Below are 20,656 nucleotides of genomic sequence, written 5' to 3'. Positions count from 1 at the left end.
ATATTCTACAAACTATTTTGTTACCAGATTTTTTATTTAATAGAACAATTAATAACAGGAATATTATCCTAATTGTTAAATAGTCTTCTAAAATACCATAATATTTTTGATGACTACATAGTATTCTTTTGTATGATTCTTATAGTTTACTAGTAAGTTTCCTACTATTAGACTTTTAGTTAACAAACTTTCATAACTAATAAGTTTTATATATAATAATATAGTATATATAATTTATAATATGCCTATAAACATGTTTATAGGAATAGATCTTGATACAGGTAGATTAGACAAAATGCATATTATAAACTATAACATTTTGTTTATTAAAATAGCTACATAATTGGATATGCAAATACAGTGAAAGAATATACACAAAATTTTCATAATAGTTATCTCTGTCTAGTGCAATTAAGGGAGATTTTTAATTTTTTTACCTTTATGATTTTTTAACTTACAATGACATGGGCCACATGTCTAATTTTAAAAAAGGAAATTAAATGAGAGAATAGAAAATCTGTATGTGCGATATTATTACAGGTTAGTAGTCCCCAAAAAAATTGCATAAAGAAAAAATTGCAAAGATGTATGCAAAATGTTAACAGTAATTGTCCCTAACTAGAGAGATGATAGGTGATTTTGATTCTTTATGTTACACTCATGATTTCTCCATTTTCTTTATAGCAATGTATCATTCACCATAAGAACAATATAACAATTACTGGCGAATTACAGTTCAGAGTGCACAAATCACACACTTAGCAGCCTTGCTGGGCAGGCCAGCAGGCATGACCAGCCCGAGTGATTGCCAAATACGAGAACACAGGGACACTTACCTGTTCAAGTAGCCACCTTGCTACTGAAAGCCCACTTCATAATGTGGCATGTTACTGCCTCTGGGAACAAGGCATTTGCTTCTGCCAACTGTGAGGGGAGCAGCACTGTGACCCACACGTCTTGCTTACAGATAAGATCCACCCCCCCCCCCAAAGGAGTGAGACTTGGTAGGAGGTGGAGGCAGGGAGCCAGGTGATGAGAAATGGAGGCATGAGATGAAAGGGCGAAAAGAAAAAAAACACCCTAATAAAGACAGGGTGGAGGGGCAGCCTTTCTCTGCTGACAGTATTACAGAGAAGAAATAGGATGTGCAGACATCTTCATGGGATAAAGCTAAAGTTGCCAAAGCAACATGTTATTTAGAATAGCTGCCCAGTTCGCTAATTCTAATAAAAACTGCCATTTGTGGACCATCATTAGGAGCCTTATACTGAGTTAAACACTCTACATGCTGTGATTCATTTAATCCTTGTAAAAGCCCCATGAGGAAGACGCTATTTTTCCCAGTTTACGAATCAGGAAACGGAGGCACAAAAAAATGTGCAGTGTTTTTATTTGTAAGGTTGAGCTATGTGGGATAGACTTACACTAAGAAATGATTTATTGTTTATCTAAAATTCAAATTTAATTGCGTGTTCTGCACTTTTTTTCTGCTCAATCTGGCAATCCTATTTGTTTGTTACTCAAGAAAACTAGTCATGCACCTGCTACATGGGAATCCCAGCCATTGGCCACATGGCTGGCTGGAATTAGAGCAGGTATTGGACTCAAGTTTGTCTGATTTTTAAGCCTACCTTGTGCAGGACGGAGGAAGACACAGAGAAGGCAACTTCCAACAGAGAAGCACATCTGATAAGGAGAACTTACAAAGGCAGGCAAGCCACAGACATGATCTGTTTGGCCCAAACATGTTTCCATGGAAAATGGAATTGAAAACCTGCAGGCGGGGTGTGCTGTCTCCAGCTCCCCAGATCCCCCCACCTATTTCCTTTGTGCCCCTGGCCTGCCCGGCCCCTGTAGGCATGGAAGCTCTCACCTAACACTATGGAAAATGACAGGTGTCATCAAGCGGTATAAAGTGCTGGGACAATACAAAGGTGAGAAAGGTAGCTTCCAGCTGGAGATGCCACAGAGACGACAAAGAGAAAGGAGTATCGTTTTGATTCATGTTCTCACCAGTTTGCTTCACTGAATATTGCTAGAAATAAAATAGGCACCGTGTAGGTGAGATTCGATCCTTCATCCAACCAATGCTGATCGAACAGCCATTGTGTCCCAGGCACTGCTCTAGGTGCTGGGGGTCTAGTGATGAACAAGACAGAATCCCTGCCTTCAGCAAGTTCACATTCTAGTGAGAGACAAATAACAAATAAATAACCAACTAATGGTTGGGTAGTGAAAAGTACTGTGAAGAAAAATACAGCAGGAGAAAAAGGGGGTTAGAGAATGGTGGTGAGGACAGCATTTTTTATGCAGGCTTTACATAAGCCTCTGAAGTTGAGATGTGAACAGCAAGAGCAAAGTGAAGGAATTAGTCAGGGGAGAAATAAGAGAAAGGGCTTTCCTAGCAGAAGGCACACAGCAAGTGCAAAGGCCCTGAGGCAGGGGTGGGCTCAAGGTATACAAGGAGCAGTAAGGAAGGCACGTGGCAGGAGCACAGTGGGTGAGGAGAAGTAGGGGTGGACGGTGAGATCAGAAAGGTTGGGAAAGTAGAGAGTTCAGGCCACGGAGAGCCTTTCAGGACATGGCAAGGAGACAGTGTTGAAGTGAGTTGGAATGCCAAAACAGAGAAAATAGAACTGCTCCCCGGAGTTATCTCGACTATTAAATCAATTTTCCGTGTAAAGTGCTAACATAGTAAGCTTTACATATGTGGCCGCTATTATTATGCAATGTTCAATAAATACTTTTATTGAATGACCTAAATGGATGTGTAAGCTATACATTTAAGAGCCCATTGCCAGGGAAAACCTTTTGTTCCCGGCACACTATTTTTGTTTTGAAGCATGAGCTCTGCCTTCAGACGACACGGGATTTATGTGCTTTTTTTGCAGCCCCTCACGTGAGCCGATTTCTCTAGCAATTCTTCCCCCGGTCCCCCCACCTCTCCCACTGCCCCTGGACACGCTCCTTCACGAGCTTGCTTTCTCCGCGACTCTCACGTGCTCCCGTTGCCTTCCCCAGATAAAACTGTGAAGCTATGGAAAGTCAGCGAGCGCGATAAGAGGCCGGAAGGCTACAACCTGAAAGATGAGGAGGGCCGGCTCCGGGACCCTGCCACCATCACGACCCTGCGGGTGAGTGCAGGCGGCTGCTGTTTCCACCCGGGTCCGGGGAGGGTCTGCGAAGGCTGGCCACGTGCGATACTGCCAGAGGAGGTCGCAACTGCACCGTGCAAGGGAGGGGGCTTGGGCGGACACTGTGGCCACCCCAGTCCCTGGTGGCAGGTGGAGGAGCAGGAAAGGTGCCAACCTGAATGACTGCAAATCCACGCTTTGCCTTTTGTCCCTGAGGACCTTCCCACGTGGCCGTGGCCAGGCGTTACTGTAGTCTTAGCCTCTGTCCACATTATCTAAAATGTCTTAAGTACATTCTGTACTCAAGATACAGGAGATGAAAAACCCCAGATGGAAAACCGTAGGCTCGTGGTTCAGAACACAAACTTTAGAACTTAACAGGCCTGGGTTCAAATCCTGCCGGGTACCAGAATCTCACATAGCCACTGAACCTTTTTGAGCTTTCCATCATGCGAGTTATTTTTAGTTTCTCCATCTGCAAAATGGTGCACAGAATACCTCCTGCTCATGGACTTAGGACAGTAAAACGCAAGGAGGCTGGAAGCCCTTTCCTCCGTGACTGCTCCTCACTACTCGATCTCTGCTCTTAGTCTGACTAGCTTCCTTCCTGCCCTCCGGCAAGGGATAGTCCAATAAGGAAAGAGGATGTGTAAGACTAATGCAGGAATGATTGTGACAGTAGAGTAAGATAGATGCATTGCAAGAGTGTCAGAGCGTTGCAGTTTTATCGAAGGAGGAAGAAATTACGTTTGGTTCTGGGAGGCCAGGAAAGGCGTCCTGGGGAAGTGGTGTTGAAACAGATTGCCGCCCGCACGCTTAGAAGCGAGGTCTCTCTAGACGTAGGTAGAGTGGTTTAGGGTGGATGATGAGTTCAGTTTTGAACACAATCAAACGTGAGTGGTAAAGCAGGCACGTGTTGGGACCAGCCCAGGCCCCAAGGGACTTTCAAACGTGTGTCAGACAAGGGATTTCAGTCGCCAGCTGCACCACAGAAGACCAAACGCTGCAAAGGAGACAGGGACGTGTACGTGGGGAGAAAGGTTCCCACCCTAGGTTTAAAAGCAGAAATGAGAATTAGATGGTCATCGTGTGCCTGATTAGCTCACTTGCTCACTCATTTACTTATTTGTTCATCCATTGATTCGGCAGATGGTTTTTGAACACTCAGTCTTCGCTGGCCACGGTGCTAGGCTGTCGGGTGCTTATCTAGCGTTAGTAGGCACACGGTCTTCAGTTGAGTTCTTTCTGCGCCAGCAAGCGTTGGCTGCTCTGTTTCCTCTCGTCAGCATGGAGAGCTACCGGGCAAGTCCACCTTGGTTTTGGAGATTTTTGGAGACTGGAGAGTAGAGCAGAGCGAAGTATGAACATCAAGTCAGTGCGGCCTGGGTTAGAATTCTGGCCCCATTGCTCTCTGGCTGGTGGTGATCTTGGGCATATTACAGTCATGTGTCACTGAATGATGGGGTTATATGCTGAGAAATGCATCCTTAGGTGACTTCATCGTTGTGCAAACACCATAGAGTGTCCTTACACAAACCTTGGATGGCAGAGCCTACTACACACCTAGGCTCCATGGCATTGTGCCTTGTTCCAAGGCTACATAGCTCTACAGCATGTCACTGTACTGACTACTGTAGGCACTGTGACACAATAGTGAGTATTGGTATATCTAAACATAGAAAAGGTATAGTAAAATACAGTATTATAATCTTGTGGGACCACTGTGGTCTATTGCTATGCAGTATGTAACTGCGTTTGAGCTCCTTGTGCTCCAGTGTCTCATCTGATTAACAGAGAAGACTTCCTGGGATTGTTGTGAGGATCTAATAAGATATTGCATGTAAGATAGCGCTTAGCCTATGTAGTCTCTGGCTCCGAGAAAGCAGTCAATAATGTTGGTTCCCTGCTGTTGTTTGAGTATTACAGCGTCGTCATAATGATCATGGCTGTTATGACCCCCTACTGGTAGTAGGCCTAGATATATGAGAAAATTCATGTTATCTTACTTTTTATCCTGTTGTATTCATTCCACAAAGCACTCACTGATATCTAACTACGTGCCCAGCACTGTGCTGGCGATACAGGAATAAGATTATCTTTTACCCCTGGGGACGTTGCAATCCTGCGGGGAAAACGGATGGATGAAGTGCCACTGAGGAGTCTATGCTGTGAAATTCTGCCCAGGCTTTACCTTGCCCTTGTTTGCCGTGTGGATGGAATTCTTCAGATGCCAGCCGTAGACTCCACTGTAGAGATCTGTTGTCCATGCCACTCACTCTGTGGGGTTTCCCATGTCTGTGCTTAGCCTTTGGGAGAAGTCCATCCCTGTGCTAAAGAAGGAAGGCCTAGTTAAGTTTCCATGAGAGCAGGGAGCCTCCCCAGGGCAAGACTGGGATGTCAATGAGGTGGACGCCGTCTGAAACGTGGGAGGTGGCCCTGAGGTGTGGCTGAGAGTTGGAAAATCCCGGTTCTGGTTCTTGCTTGCTCGTTAACCAGCTGTGTGACTCTGGCCGATGAATCACGTTGCTTCCCTCCAAGCTTAGTTCCTAAACTGCCAAGCAGAGGACCGGGAAATGCAGATTCTGGGGACCCATCCCCGGGGGTGAGTGCAGAGCAATCTGCATCTTTAGCACCTGCCCCTGGTGTCTGAGACAGGGGGTGTGTGGTCACTGGACTCTGTCATCCCTAAGGCCCCCTGGAATTGTCATTTTTATGAGCCTGTGTTTCTTTTCAATTATTTGAACTGTGGTTATACCAATTTGGGAGACATACTTGCTATATAATTATCAGTCTCGTCTTGAGCTCATCTTGATCTCACCCCTCACCTCCCTTCCTAGGCTTCCAAATACCCGGCATTTCAGTGTAAACATCCACACCCCAGCATTCTTTTTATTTATTTTTATTTGTTTTCCATGTTAGTTTGTCCTATCCAGCATTCTTTTGATGCAAACACTGAAAAGGCTAGCCTCCTTTCCTTTCTGATCCCAGTAGTAGGGGAAAAAGAACAACAGCAGCAGAAAACATGCAACCCTGAAGACTGTAGATTCAGAACAAAGACTCCAAACAGAGAACAAGCTGATGTGATATTAATCAGACTATAATTTACTAACATGCTCTGCTCTTGAAATTTGCATTGCCAGCAATTGTGTCTTTTTTTTTTCCTCCCAGAACTATGATTACTACTTGCTCACTTTCATAGTTTCCGGTTCTACGTGGGTCTTGAGAGTGAGAACATTTAATAATACCCGACAGCTAATTAATTCTCACTGTGTAATGAACCTGTTCTGTTTCAGTGCTGAGAAGCTCAGCTTTTCACATCAAGAATGTGGCTATTTTTTTTTCCATAGAAGATAGCCTTTCAAATCTGATCACTTGTTACCCAAAGAGCCTATGAGAAGCACTTCTATGAAAACCATATCCCCTGCTGAATATCATAACATTCAAACCAACAATCATGATGCAAATTTAATAATACCACACTATTATTAAAATTTTTAAATCCCATTTTATATCACAAAGTGTTTTACCTAATCCCTTGATTCATCTTCAGAACAGCCAATGAGGAGATATTTGGACAGGTATTTGGTATGTGGTGAAAATGCCATTATAGTATCTAGCATTCATTTACCATATCTCATGCACCATGCTATACTCCAGGCGTCCTCAAACTACGGCCCTCGGGCCATATACGGGCCGCCTAGCACATTTATCCAGCCCTCCGGGTGTTTTTGCCGTGGCTGCCTGTCCTGCTTAGCAGCTGACTCGTCTCGGGCCCACAGTGCGCACTCTCCAACGATCTGAGGAACAGTGAACTGGCCCCCTGTTTAAAAAGTTTGAGGACCCTTGCTATACTCTGTCTGTATTAGCTACCTCACTGTTAAAATGCCCAGTAGGTTACATAACATGCCCGAGATCACGTAGGGCTGAGAATGAAACCTTGATCTGCTTTGCTCTGGGACCTGACCCCTTAAACCCGACGTAGGCTCAGAGAGGGAAAGGGATTTGCCCAGTGTCCTTCAGTTGATTATTCCAGGGCTGGGACTGAAAAATCAAGAGCTGTGGCTCTTACATTTAAACACATACACGTGGACATACAGAAGGGGTCTTTGATAATTAATGCCACTGTTATTCCAGGTCAGGGGATCTCCTGATACTCTGAGAGGATGGGTAACCCCAGGCCAGTTCCAGGACAAATTACCGATTGAGTCAGGATCAGCCTTCACCGCCCCAGGTTGTAATGTGGGGTTTTATGTTTTGATAACCCAGCCCTCTTAAGACACAGATACAGCCTTCCTCTAACCATTTTTAATTTTTTTTTTAAGACTTCATGGTGTGATTTATTGCTGTTCTGGGGCTTCAGACCCAATCCTTTTATGGTTCTATCTCTCCTTTCCTTATATTTGTTGCAAATAACAATGGAGTGTTTAGCTACTGCGGTGAAAAATCAATCAAGCCTGTTCCATATTCACAGGCTTGCGATGGCACCAACAGCCCCTGGATTAGATTAACTTTGCGAATGTGTCACTCCGGTGTGGGCAATTTCTCAGCCTCCGCTCCGTCTTCCCCCTCCTGCGTCGGCGGGGAGATATTGAGATCTCTCATTGATTGACTGCCCCGAAAGTGAATGCTGGCATGTGATGTGTGTAACTCAGCGGGACGCACATAGTCTGTGTTTATGAAAATAAATAATAATTTCTGTTATCGTTATTGATTGCCATCATTATCTGATTGTATCTGTCTGTGTCATGGGGTTTCAGTTATGGGATCGGAGAGAGCTTCGCAAGAATTCAGGCACTGCCCTCACTGACAAGCCTCTGTGTGTTGGTATGTTTCACTTTTGGGGGGTGAGGGTTGTGCATGTTCCTCTTCTCCTCATTGGCTAATTTCTTTGGCTATTGTTCAGAGACTTCATCATTGTGTACATGGTTAGCCAAAGGAACTAATTCAATTAGGACTACAAGAGCAGCTAACATGTATTGAGCATTTGCTGTATTCTAACAACACATGCCATGTATTGGCTAATTTAATCTTCAAGATAAACCTATAAAGTGCCATTGATCTTATTTGCAAGACATGGTAGGTACCTGGCCAGGCATGGTGGCTCACGCCTGTAATCCTAGCACTCTGGGAGGCCGAGGCGGGAGGATAGCTCAAGGTCAGGAGTTTGAAACCAGCCTGAGCAAAAGCGAGACCCTGACTCTACTAAAAATAGAAAGAAATTAATTGGCCAACTAAAAATACATAGAAAAAAATAGCCGGGCATGGTGACAAATGCCTGTAGTCCCAGCTACTCAGGAGGCTGAGGCAGGAGGATTGCTTGAGCCCAGGAGTTTGAGGTTGCTCAGGAGTTTGAGGTTGCTGTGAGCTAGGCTGACACCACGGCACTCTAGCCCAGGCAACAAAGTGTGAGACTCTGTCTCAAAAAAAAAAAACATTGTACCTAAAGCCAGAGAGGTTAAGAAATTTGCCTAAGGTCCAATGGCTAGTGAGTGGTAGTGCTTAGACTTCAATTCATGTTTTTATTATTCTAAAATCCATGCTGCTATCCTGCCTCTTGTATTAAAATAGAGTGCCTAGTATATGTATCTGAATATTTAGTGTAAGCCAAAACATTCATGAGTAAGCAAGGAGTAGAGAAGAACTTGTCAAGGAAACTGTAGAAGTTACTGGTGCCTTGGGCATAGGTGGGCTTTCTGTTTTGTTTGGGGAGAAGGTGGGGCAGGAAGGGTACGTGGAACTAGGTCATGGCTTAGCAAACCAAATCTGGATGATCATCATCCTCTGGGAACACCCCAACTGACTCAAAATCTCCAGGAGCAGAGCCAAGGCATCCACCCATATTTCTCAGCTATATCTCTGGCAATTGTGGAGATCAGCTGGGTTTGAGAGCCATTGCCATAATGATCTCTAAGTTTCAATTCAAATGTGGAGTTTCTCTGATTTGATTTTTTAAAATTCCTTCCTTTTTCCTCTTCTCTCCTCCCACCTCGAGGTTCTATATATATTAATCAGAGGGGACAACATTATTATCGGAGCACGGTTGCCTTTACAAGTGATTTGATTTAGAATGAGTGTCTATGGTGACTCTGGCTATGATTGATTTGAGCTGTTAGTGTCTGTTATGACTCAACTTTTACCCCCCCTTACTCGTGGTCAAGTCACAGGGTCAGCCCACCTAGTGGCCAGTGTGCCATAACAGTAACACTATTGTGGGCATTTATTAAATACATCCTGTATGCCAGGCAGGTCCTTCTGCTAGGCAGGTTACAAGCACCAGCTCATTGTACCCTGACATGAGCCCTGTGGAGTGGGTATGGTTGTTATCACCATGTCACAGGGGAGGACATTAGATTCAGACAGCTGTAATAACTTGCCCAAGTCTACAGCTACTAAGTGGTCAATCATATTCTTAACCAGGTTCTATCTGACTCCAAAGTCTCTGCTCTTACCACTATGCTACAGAGTCTTCAAGAAAAGGGCAGATCTCTGACCAGATCTCAACCATCATCTGTAAAGTGGAAATAATTATATGTTCTTGCAGAGGTGAGGCTGATAAAGTAGCTGTCAAAGTGTCTGGTGTAATGCTTGCCATCAATAGAAGCTCAGTGTATCTTATAACATTTCTCCTCTCCCTTCCCATCTTGTCTTTCACCTGGAGACCAAGAGTTTCAGGAAAGGCTGTTGACTATATTGAAAAGTTCAAAGTAGTGTTAGATTTAGGGACCAGTAATCCATCATGCCTTATTTTGAGTGTGTGCTTGTACTAGCTTTCCTAAGCTGCCTTGGGTTCAGAGTGTATTCACTGACAATAAAATATTTTCTTTCATCCTCAAAGGATCTTTGTTATGCTGCATTTACCATGTGGTAATTAGATCCAACAGAAATGTATTACAAGTATAAGCAGAATCCTATACCTGGTTTAGGATTGAGTTTTCTTTGTCTCTTGCTCTCAAACCCTTTGCAACCCTTTGGAAGCCATCCGTGGTTTCTTGAATGTGATAGGAACTGACACAGGACACTTCCCATATGCATACTTAATGGCAGTGGGAAGCTGAGAAGCCCACTAGTGTCAGAAAAAGAAAAGAATCACATTGCAGAAGAAAATCTGGGTGTTCAACGGCATCTGGTGCCCTTTACCTTGAGACTCCCTGGCCATGAGGTTGGACAGTATTCCAGACCCATGCTCTTCCCAACCTTGGTCATTCAATGGTCTGAATTTCAGAGACATGGGAAGGCTGACCAGGACAGGGTAGGCTACTGGCCTTTTTCAAGCTTTGCAAGCAAAAATCTTGTCACTATTCAAACCCAATTCACATTGACCCAGATAGATTTTTCTCAAAAGAGAAATTATTGGGTGTGATTCTCCCATCTTTTCATGTAAAGAGCTCTTTGTATACTTTTTAAAGGAAATGGGAAATAAAGGCATAATTAGATGATCAAGAGAGGGTGAAGCTTTATTTTATGAACCTTTCAGATGAAATTATTTGAATTATAAGTGTAATGAGAAAGACATCCTGTCCCCACAGCAGGTCTCAGGTCCAAAGTGTGAGTTTCCTGTTGCTGGAGTGAAGAGTGTGAGTCTCCAGTCCCTGAAGCTACATGCGCATGCATGTGTATGTGCAGGCGTGTACCTGGCACACAGAGCCCAAGCGGTGCATTGCTTCAGAACCCTGAGAATGTTAACAAAGCCTACAACTGACTTCTGTTTTTCTGCTACGCTCTCTTAATAGGAGATCAAAAATACGCACCTACATCCCTATTTGCTACTAGGTTATGCAAAGAACTAATTTGAAATCAATAGAGGACGTCTAGAGCCTCTGCTCATTATACATAGGATTTTTGTAGAAAATAATGAACACAAATGGATTTGGAATCAAGTTCAATAGAGGACATGATCACTTTGATCCTAATACGTTGCAAATCAGGCTTCAACTGATGCATTGATGTAAGCATTTTAAATACCAGTTCTTACCACAGAAGAAGATTTTAAATATTTCCCTAAGGGGTAGTGGATAGCAAGATACTTTTTCTTTGATGCACTAAAACAAGAAACTGGTTAAAGGAAACCTTTTATAAAAGGCTGGTTTTGTGTTAAAAGGAGACTATTTTCAACAGGAAAAAGATTTTATTCTCTGGTTTCCTTAGAATGGTTGAGCCACAAGGAAAGGAATTTTCCACCTGAAAGGTGTTAGATTTGTGTTTGTTTGGGTGGAAGAGTGTGGGTCACACTGTTGCAGTGTGTTGCTGTGGTCCAGATGGGCTTGTTTGCTTTACCAGAAAAACATGAGAAGCAACAGTACACATCTACATTCTCATTCTCTCTCTCTCTCTCTCTCTCTCTCTCTCTCTCTCTCTCTCTCTCTCTCTCTCTCTCTTTCTCTCTCTCTCTTTCTCTCTCTCTCTCTCTCTCTCTCTCTCTCTCATGCCTCTTGCTGGAGTAGTACAGGAAACCCTACCTTAAACACACTGAAACAAGCTTATTTACTTCCGTGTTTCTGGGAATCTTTGATATGCTAATACACAGTATCCAACTCGAAGAAAGAGAGATGGCATGCAGTATTTTCCACCAAATTTATCTGACCATGAAGAGCCCTTTTCTCAATTCAGGGGATTATTGTCCTTTAGAGCGTTTACTCATAGTGTGGTCTTTGGCCTCTGCCACTCCCCAACCAGGTAAGGAGCTTGCATCAGAATGTGTGTCATTAGGTATGTGACATCAGGTGTGTCATTAAGCCACTGTGCCGTTCAGCTGACATTTTTCTTTTCCATAGCAAGACTCTCTCTGTGGATGAAGCGAGACACTGATTCTGACTTGAGCTGTTTTATCTTGTCTTGGACCAGTAACAAACAGTTCATCGATCTGTTGCTCAGAGTCTCGCAGCAGTAGACCTCACTTTGGGAAATGCAGGCTGGAAGAATTGGGTCAGTGAACAGAGGTTACCCGCCTGGTGGCATTTTCACTCTGCTCCCATGCCCTCCAGTCGCAGAATTGCCTGATGGTGAAAGATCTGTGCTATTAATAGAACTTCCCTCTTCACATTCAAGTCCATTAATAGCAACTGAGAACTTACTAGTGCCTGACACTGTACCAGGCACTTTGCCTACTTCCTAGTGTAATGGCTAACCCCAACAGCTAAGAGCATTTTGCAGATGAGGACTCAGTGCTCCGCATAGAGGAAATAATTTGTGCAAGGTTACAGTCACTCTGCTAGGAAGTAGCAGAACCACAATTCACTGGTAACTTGAGAAGAGACCACCCTGTCTCAAGCACCATGCTATCCGGCATCCCAATGGCATTGGTTTTCCACCCTCTGAGCCATAGAGGCTTTATCCTACTTTAGAGACTTCTTGAAGCAGAAATGCCCCCATTAGCCAATCTAAAAGCCATCACTGTTCACACACTCTCCCTTTTGTCTAACCTAATGTCTGTCTAATATGCCGTCTATAAAGACAAGATTCCACACAAGCAGTCATGACAGGCATGTGTGGTCCCTGCTCTCATGGGACTTAACAATGCAGTGAGCTAGGAGCTTTTATTTGAAAATGGTAATAACATCAACTTCGTGTACCCCTGCCTGACATCACAGTCAATCTTGTTGTGTATTTAGAAACTGCCTGAGTTCCTTCTCAACATGTTCTTCGCTGCTCTGTGATCCTACATTCTCTCGTTATTTTCAGAGATTAAGAGTTCAGCAACACAGAATTAAATAAGGGCATTGTCTATTTAATGCCAAAATATCCAGACACAAGGTGAAAACATCTTCCAATTATCTTGCTAGTTCAATGCCAAACTTGCAGATGTTTAGAAACGTCTGAAGGCTTGACTTTTTTTTTTTTTTCAATCCTCTGCTCTCCAAATTCAAATAGCATCTGAGAAAACTATCCTGCAGGAAAAACAAAAGATGGCCAGCAAAGACAGCAGAGCAGGAGCTCAGGAGTTACGAGGTTAGAGGTTGCAATAGAAGTGACAAAGCCATGCTTGGGTTACCATCATTCCTTCCCATAGTAAAGTCATCCATGTAGACGGATCCACGGGTGACTGTCACCCCCAGTCCTGATTAGATACTCCCTTGCCCTGCTTGATGATCAAACCAATTAAGAACATAGGCGGCACCTATGTTTCCTGCTGATTCGTTTTTTCATTGATCCTACAAGCACTCAAGTCCCTACTGTAAGCCAGGCACTGGGACAGGCCCTAGAGTTAAAGTAGTGAACATGAAAGACACAGTCCCTGCCCTCATGGAGCTTGCGGTCTCTTTTGGCTGGAAAAGTCACAGATCAAATGCTCCTAAGGTAAAACTGACACCGCAGTGGGGCCCCCAGAGGAGAGGGGAGGTGAGGAAAGCAGACGATATGGAGAATTCGATCCATTCAGGGTGAGCAGAGAATAATTTCCTAAGCGATTAAAATTTAAGGTGAAGCAAGAAGTAGGTCAAAGGAGGAGCAGGAAGAGCATTCCAGGCAGAGGGGCCATGGACAAAGGTCACAGGGTGGGAGGTAGCACCGAAGGACACAGGATGGGAGGAGGAGGGCGAGAGTGGCTGAGATGCTGAGCGTGAGAGGTGGGTGGTACCAGCAAGACGCAGGTGGCGAGGCAGGGAGGGCCAGAGCGCACTGGGCACTACAGGCCGTGTTGAGGAACACGCTCTTTTTCCCAAGAGCAATGAAAGCCGCCTCTGCACAGGCCACCTTTGTGGAACAGCTCTTCTTTGCCCAGATAGCTAAATGTCTTGCCCCCAAGACAGGATGTACACCAAGGTGAACCAGCCAGACAGCTCCTGGGGAATATATGCAGAGTTTAAATTTAGGAAGCAAATGGCATCCCATCACTTTGGCCAGGTTGCCCTCTAGCCCCCGGCTGCCACTGTTTGGATACATGTCAGGGCACGGTCCCCACCGGGCTTCAGCAATACCGAGGTGTCCTCTCTCCAAGGTGAATCCTCCCATGAGTGATTGAATTGTTGGGAGGGTCATGGAACCTGACAGCTCCCTATTACACAAAGGAAAAGATAAGCTTCCGATTAGTCCTGGGGCCGGCGGAAGCCAAGATAGAGCGCACCTGTCAGAGATGCTCACGACATATAAATCATTGCCTCAATTTTCCGTGCAAGCATTGGGCCGGGGAGAGAGAGGGGAGTGACTGAGGTTGGTCAGCGTTGCAGAAACATATAAAAGAGCTCCTGAGTTCCTCTAAAGCAGGATTTGCTCTGCTTTCCATGCAAAGAAAATGGAACCCCATGCCCACAGGAGTGACAGAGACAAATGCCCACTGGCTCCAGGAAGGGGCCATTTGTTTCTGTGGCATTTACTAACAGCTTTTACTGCTAATCTAACAATCGCAGCCACCAAAGCTTTCCCACACTTGAGAAGGGATCATGCTTGGTGTTGCCATCGCTGTATGCTTGATCCTAGATTTCTCTCCTGTGTAATCACCATAGTAATCGTTGTTGTTGTTACTGACATTTTCCCTTCTTTCATTCCCTGGGCAAAAATCTCCGAGATAGGGCAACCGGGGCTCACGCACTATCCCACAGTCCAGGAGACCAAGGTACCTCTAGGGGCAAAAAAACAACATAAAATTGAAGAAAAGATTGAACAAAGGGAGAGCAAGTCAGAAGATGTTCAATAACGATTTCAAAGCTTGAATTGATTGGACAGTGCCCAGATATTCATTACGTTTTATGTTGTATAAAAATACCAAGTGGCTAAGTAGAACATGAGAGCCTGCAAGATTCTGGTTGGAGAAGCCTCAGAGTCGAGTAAAGTACTAACTTGGGCAGCAAACCTCGAGGAACACTAAAACATGTTTCTTCTGGGCTGCTCTAGACAGAGTAGACAGTGCCGTGGGGGAGAAGGGTTCATTCTCCAGAACAGACAGGGGTAAGCTCAGCACCTAGAGCTTTGGAGAGGGCGTGTGGTGAGTGGCACCCACATTGAGAAGGGAACCATGTGTTTGCTCAGCCCGCATATCCCTGCCAACCACGGAGGAGCCTTTCTCCCTTTCCTCCTTGGTTATGTTTTAAAGGGAAGCATAGCCTCTAAGTTACAACACGGCCCAATATGTATTGGCTGCCAGTTAAAATGCCTTAGGACCCTGAAGAGAAATGGGGTATATTTTATGTGAGCAAAACCCAGAATATGAGTCAAGACCATACAACAATGTGGAAGTTGAAGGGGATGAGTCACGTGGATACTTTAAAATAAAACAAAATGATTACCTGCTTGTTAAAAACGTGAGCAAAACGTTCTTACTGCCAGGAGATATTTGGGGCCTACGTATATCCACCTATCCTCTAGTAGGGAGGACGGCCCGCAGTTGGAGTTGTTCTGGGAGACAGTCTAGGGTTCTAGAGTAACAGCTCGGGGTTCAGATCCCAGTTCTGTCTTTGTGTGGCTTTGGGCATTTTATTTAAGCTCTCAAAGTGTTGGTTTGATCATCAATAAGGTAGGGATAATACCATTAAGGTGTCTACCTCATGTGACCGTGTTATTGGAAAAAATGCTAGCATGGTATCTGGCTTTCAAGAACCACTCGATGATAGGTGAATCGGGAATGCTCAGAACATTGGGAGAACTGGAGGACTCCAGTTGCTGCTTTTGGATAGTACATACATTCTTCTGTGAGGGCAGGGAAGAGGCTTCTAACTTGGTTGTGTGGCCAGAGTTTTATTTGCCTGAAACACAGTAACCCCAGTAATGTGAATTGCTTCAGTGAATGTTCATATCCTTTGGCTGAAGGCAGTTCCCACCCAAGATTCTGCATAAAATTCTGTAAGTGCAGATAAGGTAGTAATGAAAAGCGAATCATCAGTTTGAATCTCTGTGGATTCATTGAGGTACATGGGTTCCCACTCTCTAATGCTTGTTTTTGAAAGACCAGTAAACTTTCAGATTCTCACTGAGCTGAGAAATGTCACTTGCTTAAGAGTCACTCCTTTGTAGGGAAGAAGCTGCAGCCACCCCCTCGTGGGAGTGGCCTCTGGCATGGTGGCAGTGACAGTTGCCTGCAAAGCTGTTAAAGTCAAGAGTCTGGTTTCAAATCTTCCTTCGTATTCTCTTGCTTCAACCACCAGTGATCAAAAATGCAAAATTCTCTGCCTGGGCCAGGGATTTCTCCTTAAGTCAAAGGATTCACTATCAAATATTAGTCTTTATTTTCTAGTAGCAATGAAACAGAAAATCTTTGGCATAGGTCACTTTTCCTTAAATAAAAACAAATCCGAAAAAGTACTTTTAGATATTTTCTCCCTTGTTTTGACCACCAAGGGAAAAAAAATGCCTTTTTTTCTTCCAACACAAAGCTCATTATTAACCCATGTGTAACGTTTGCAAATTCAGATACTACAACATTGAACATTAAAATTGAGGCTCCAGAAATTTTCCACTTAATTGGACTGCTTTCCTATAGAAATCATCCTGCCAGCCTCTTTGGTGAGATAAATTCTGGGAAAACAATGTGCCATGCCAAATTATCAGGTAGAACTAGATTGCTCTATATTTCTGTTTGATATCAACACTGTGCCTGCCTTTGCATAATTCTTGCTGATTATCAGAAAAGAAAAAGCCGTAACTCAGGCAGATGAGCTTTATTGGCATTTGGTCCCTTCTAGGAAAAGGAAAAAAAAAAAAAAATGTATGAGCAGAAGCATTTGCAAGTGTCATATATGTTGAGAGATTGAAATTCTAAACAGTCTGTAAACTTAGCGTCCCTATATCTGAAACCTTAAAAAAAAAATGAAAATACCTCCATTTGGTGTCATAACTCAAGATCTGGGTTTATCTCATTTTCTATAATTCGAGACAAAAAAAAAATGTACGTGCCTATAAATACGGTTAAAATAGAATGCCATTTTAAACTAGAGAGTTCTCATGAAGGAAAAAATAAATTGTTGGGGAGAGTCGTGAGTCAGACTCCTTGCAGAACTTGGAAACAAGAAAGTGTAAAATGAACACGCAGATTGCCCAGCGGAATACACTGTTCATAGAGGAAGGGAGGTTTGTCTGCCACCTTTATTTGTTTGCATGCTGAGCCATAATATGGTGTCCATTTTCCCTAGCTGTCCTCACCCGTCTCAGTTTCTGCTAGCGGTTTTCCCCGTGGGGATAAATAATGTACCCCGTAATGTTTGGACAAACTGCTTACCCTTTGTGTGTCTTTCAAAGCATTCCCCCCTCTCCAGCAGTATCCCTAAGAAGCTATTTCTTTGCCTCCAATTCTAGACTCTACTCTTTTCTCTAAGAGAATCCATGGAAACCCTTTGAGCTCCTTCTCTGAGCAAATCGAGGACTTCTCTGACTCAGGAATCAGGAATATTTAGTCCTAGTTTGCTGTACCCCAAAAAGCTTCAGCCATCCCTTAGTATCTAGGGCCAATTGCATGGTTTGATCCTTGTTTGACATCAAACGCGATGCTTTGCCTTTTTGAGGACTTGAAAACAAGAATCTTACTTCATAATCTTTTTTCCCCTGGGAAATTTACATCCTCCTCTTGCCTCCTTGGATGTCTCCCATTGTGAAAGCTGCAGCAAATAATTTTCCTTCCCTACGTCTTTCTTTTTGGCTCATTCTTACTTGTCGATCAATAAATTACCCCCTGCCAAGCTCCAGCAGCCTGGCTTCCTCTTTCACCACTTACATTCTCCTTTTGTGTTTAAAAAAGAGCTCATTATTTTTCTCTTAACCTCCGGTGGACTATCCCCTTTATTCTCTCCCTTTGTTTTGCTTATCATTTAACTTAATTCTCAGCCCAATCGTCCTCATCTGTACGTGCCTCTCAATTCTCTGCCGTTTCCTTTTAATAGCCAGAAGCTAATGAGACCACCCTTGGAGTCACGTGCTCCTTTCTTGATCACGTTAGCATAAGGAAATGGGATTCAAATAGCGGGTAGCAGGTGATACAATAGAAGAAAAGCCACAGCCAGGGACTCAGCCAGTCAAAACAGAAGCTATAGTTTTGTGTCCTTTGGGATGGATAAGACCTCCTGTATACAGCTATGCCTCGGTTTCCTCATCTGAGAAATGAAGTTAACTATCACTTATGGTGCCTGCCTCATAAGGTGCTAGTGAGCTTAGATGAGACAAATCATGTAATGTGTTTGATTGGGTAGCACATAGTAAACCCACAGTAAGTATCGGGTACTACTGTATTATGATTATAAGAAGCAAGTGTAAAAGACAGTCCCACCTCCTTTTGCTGGATTTGGAGGTGGCAGCTACATACGGGCTAAAGAGAGGTGGAGTCAGTGTCCAAGCCAGGAATCCCAGCTCTATGTGTTTATGCAAATAAATCATCCAACCGACCATTTAGCAATTCCCAACCGTGAAAAGGTACATGAAATAACGTTGAGCAACCTAAGGACAGAGACTTGTTTTTCTGTTTACCAGATCTGATATTTTGCCTGACACAGTACATTTTCTATAAATATTTGAAATCAACACATATGAATCACTTAACATGTCCCAGGTGCTGTGCTGGTCACCTTCATAGACCACTGTGTTTCTCAAAGTCTGGGGTCCGGACACAGCTTTAAGTTATATTGAATCACATAACTGAGGAAGTTATTCCCTTCTTGTGCCTTATTAAGTCATTCTGATGACATCAAGCCCAAAATCTCACTTTGATGTTAATATTTTTTTAATCTTTTTCATAACACTTATAACACTTGGTTTTTCTAAACTAAGAACTGGCCTTAATCTCTAAGTCTTTCCAGGTGACCATATCTCGTTGGAAGTTAAGAACAGTTTTTTTCATTGTACGTACTTTTATAATTTTCTTCTTTTTTTGGCAATTCATAGAAAGTGAGTTTTTGAAAATATATTACAATAATATAGGCCGGGCGCAGTGGCTCATGCCTGTAATCCTAGCACTCTGGGAGGCCGAGGCGGGTGCATTGCTCGAGGTCAGGAGTTCAAAACCACCCTGAGCAAGAGTGAGACCCTGTCTCTACTATAAATAGAAAGAAATTAATTGGCCAACTAATACATATATATAGAAAAATCAGCCGGGCATGGTGGCGCATGCCTGTAGTCCCAGCTACTCGGGAGGCTGAGGCAGTAGGATCACTTGAGCCCAGGAGATTGAGGTTGCTGTGAACTAGGCTGACGCCACGGTACTCACTCTAGCCTGGGCAACAAAGTAAGACTCTGTCTCAAAAAATAATAATAATAATAATATAAAGTTCCCTAGCAAAATAAATTTATTTAACTGAAAAGCAAATTAGTTTAAAGAAAATATTAAGTATTAATAGATAATAATACAGGTAAAACAGATACGGCAAAAAAAATCTGAAAAGCGTACTTAAGGAGTTTTATAAAACACCATTCTAACCTTCCCTTGATTATTTGGGGAGCTTCTTAAAGAGTGATATACTCAAGTCTCACCCCAGAACAACTGAGTTAGAATCTCATAATACAGATCTAAGCAATGTGTATTTTCTATTCCTCTGAGCACTCAGATGATTTTGATGAAAAACCAGTTTAGGAATCTTTGAATGAGAAAAAGCTTTGATTTTCCTTATTTAAATCCTTTTTTCATTCTTTCAACAAACATTTATTTAGTATCTACTGTGCGAAGGCCCTGTGTCCTAGGCACTGGGGTACAATGGAAAACAATATAGTCAGACTCCACTACTATAAGGCTGACATTCTAATAGAAGCGCATAAATACTGTGTTCAACGAGTGTTGTTTCTATGCTAAATCCCAGCCTGAGAGGTATAAAACTGTCATAATTTTGCAGACATTTTTTAGTTATGATTCTGACACTGAGTTTACTATAGAGAGAAGTCTGCAGCCAACCTAATTTTTCCCTCTTGTATTTGACTCATTTTTTAAAGATCTAGATATCCCATAAATCTTCTTTATACTTGAAGTCAAATAACTTCACCAGAAAATGCCCTGCTATTGCCCGTTCTCTGTCGGCTTCAGAAGGCGCTGGATTCCTCGCCGTGCTGACCCTAACTGATGACCCAGTGACTCTCCACATCACTTAACCTCACTGAGCCTCAGCTCTTTTAAGTCTGTAAAATATTTATGATGTCAAACCCGCAGGATTTTTGTAACATTTAAAGGAGGCCATGTATATAAAGCATATGGGGAATTGTAGGTATTTGGAAAAGGGCAGGAAAGTGGCAATTTTATAGAGGCTAGGTTCCAAAGCCATCCCATAAAGCAAGAGTCAGCTTTGGTCAAAAATATGCTTGAATTCTATCGAGAACTTAAAAGAATTAACAAGAAAAAAAAAATCAAACAACCCCATCAAGAAATGGGCAACGGAAATGAATAGAAACTTCTCCAAAGAAGACAGAATAATGGCCTCCAAACATATATATTAAAAAAAAAAAAACTCAACACATCTCTAATCATCAGAGAAATGCAACTCAAAACCACAATGAGATACCATCTAACCCCAGTGAGAATGGCTTGTATCAAGAAATCCCAAAACAACAAATGCTGGCAAGGATGTGGAGAGACAGGAACACTCTTACACTGCTGGTGGGACTGCAAATTAGTGCAACCTCTGTGG

The 20,656-nt window shown here is 43.2% G+C and overlaps 1 protein-coding gene across 14 annotated transcripts in view; it reads left to right on the top strand.

Annotated features, from left to right (window-relative positions):
- The window catches only part of PPP2R2B (protein phosphatase 2 regulatory subunit Bbeta), a 400,010-nt gene that overhangs the window by 308,883 nt on the left and 70,471 nt on the right, over nucleotides 1-20,656 (top strand). For all 14 annotated transcript variants that reach the window (XM_075996178.1, XM_075996177.1, XM_075996180.1 and 11 more), the window contains one exon: nucleotides 3,022-3,134. In XM_075996178.1, coding sequence (XP_075852293.1) covers nucleotides 3,022-3,134 — 113 coding nt within the window. The remainder of the gene's footprint in view (nucleotides 1-3,021; nucleotides 3,135-20,656) is intronic.

This window comes from Microcebus murinus, chromosome 21 (genome assembly GCF_040939455.1).
Source record: "Microcebus murinus isolate Inina chromosome 21, M.murinus_Inina_mat1.0, whole genome shotgun sequence".
NCBI classification, from domain to species: domain Eukaryota; kingdom Metazoa; phylum Chordata; class Mammalia; order Primates; family Cheirogaleidae; genus Microcebus; species Microcebus murinus.
Note: the sequence above shows the minus strand (reverse complement) of the source record. Positions and strands in the feature narration are given on the sequence as shown.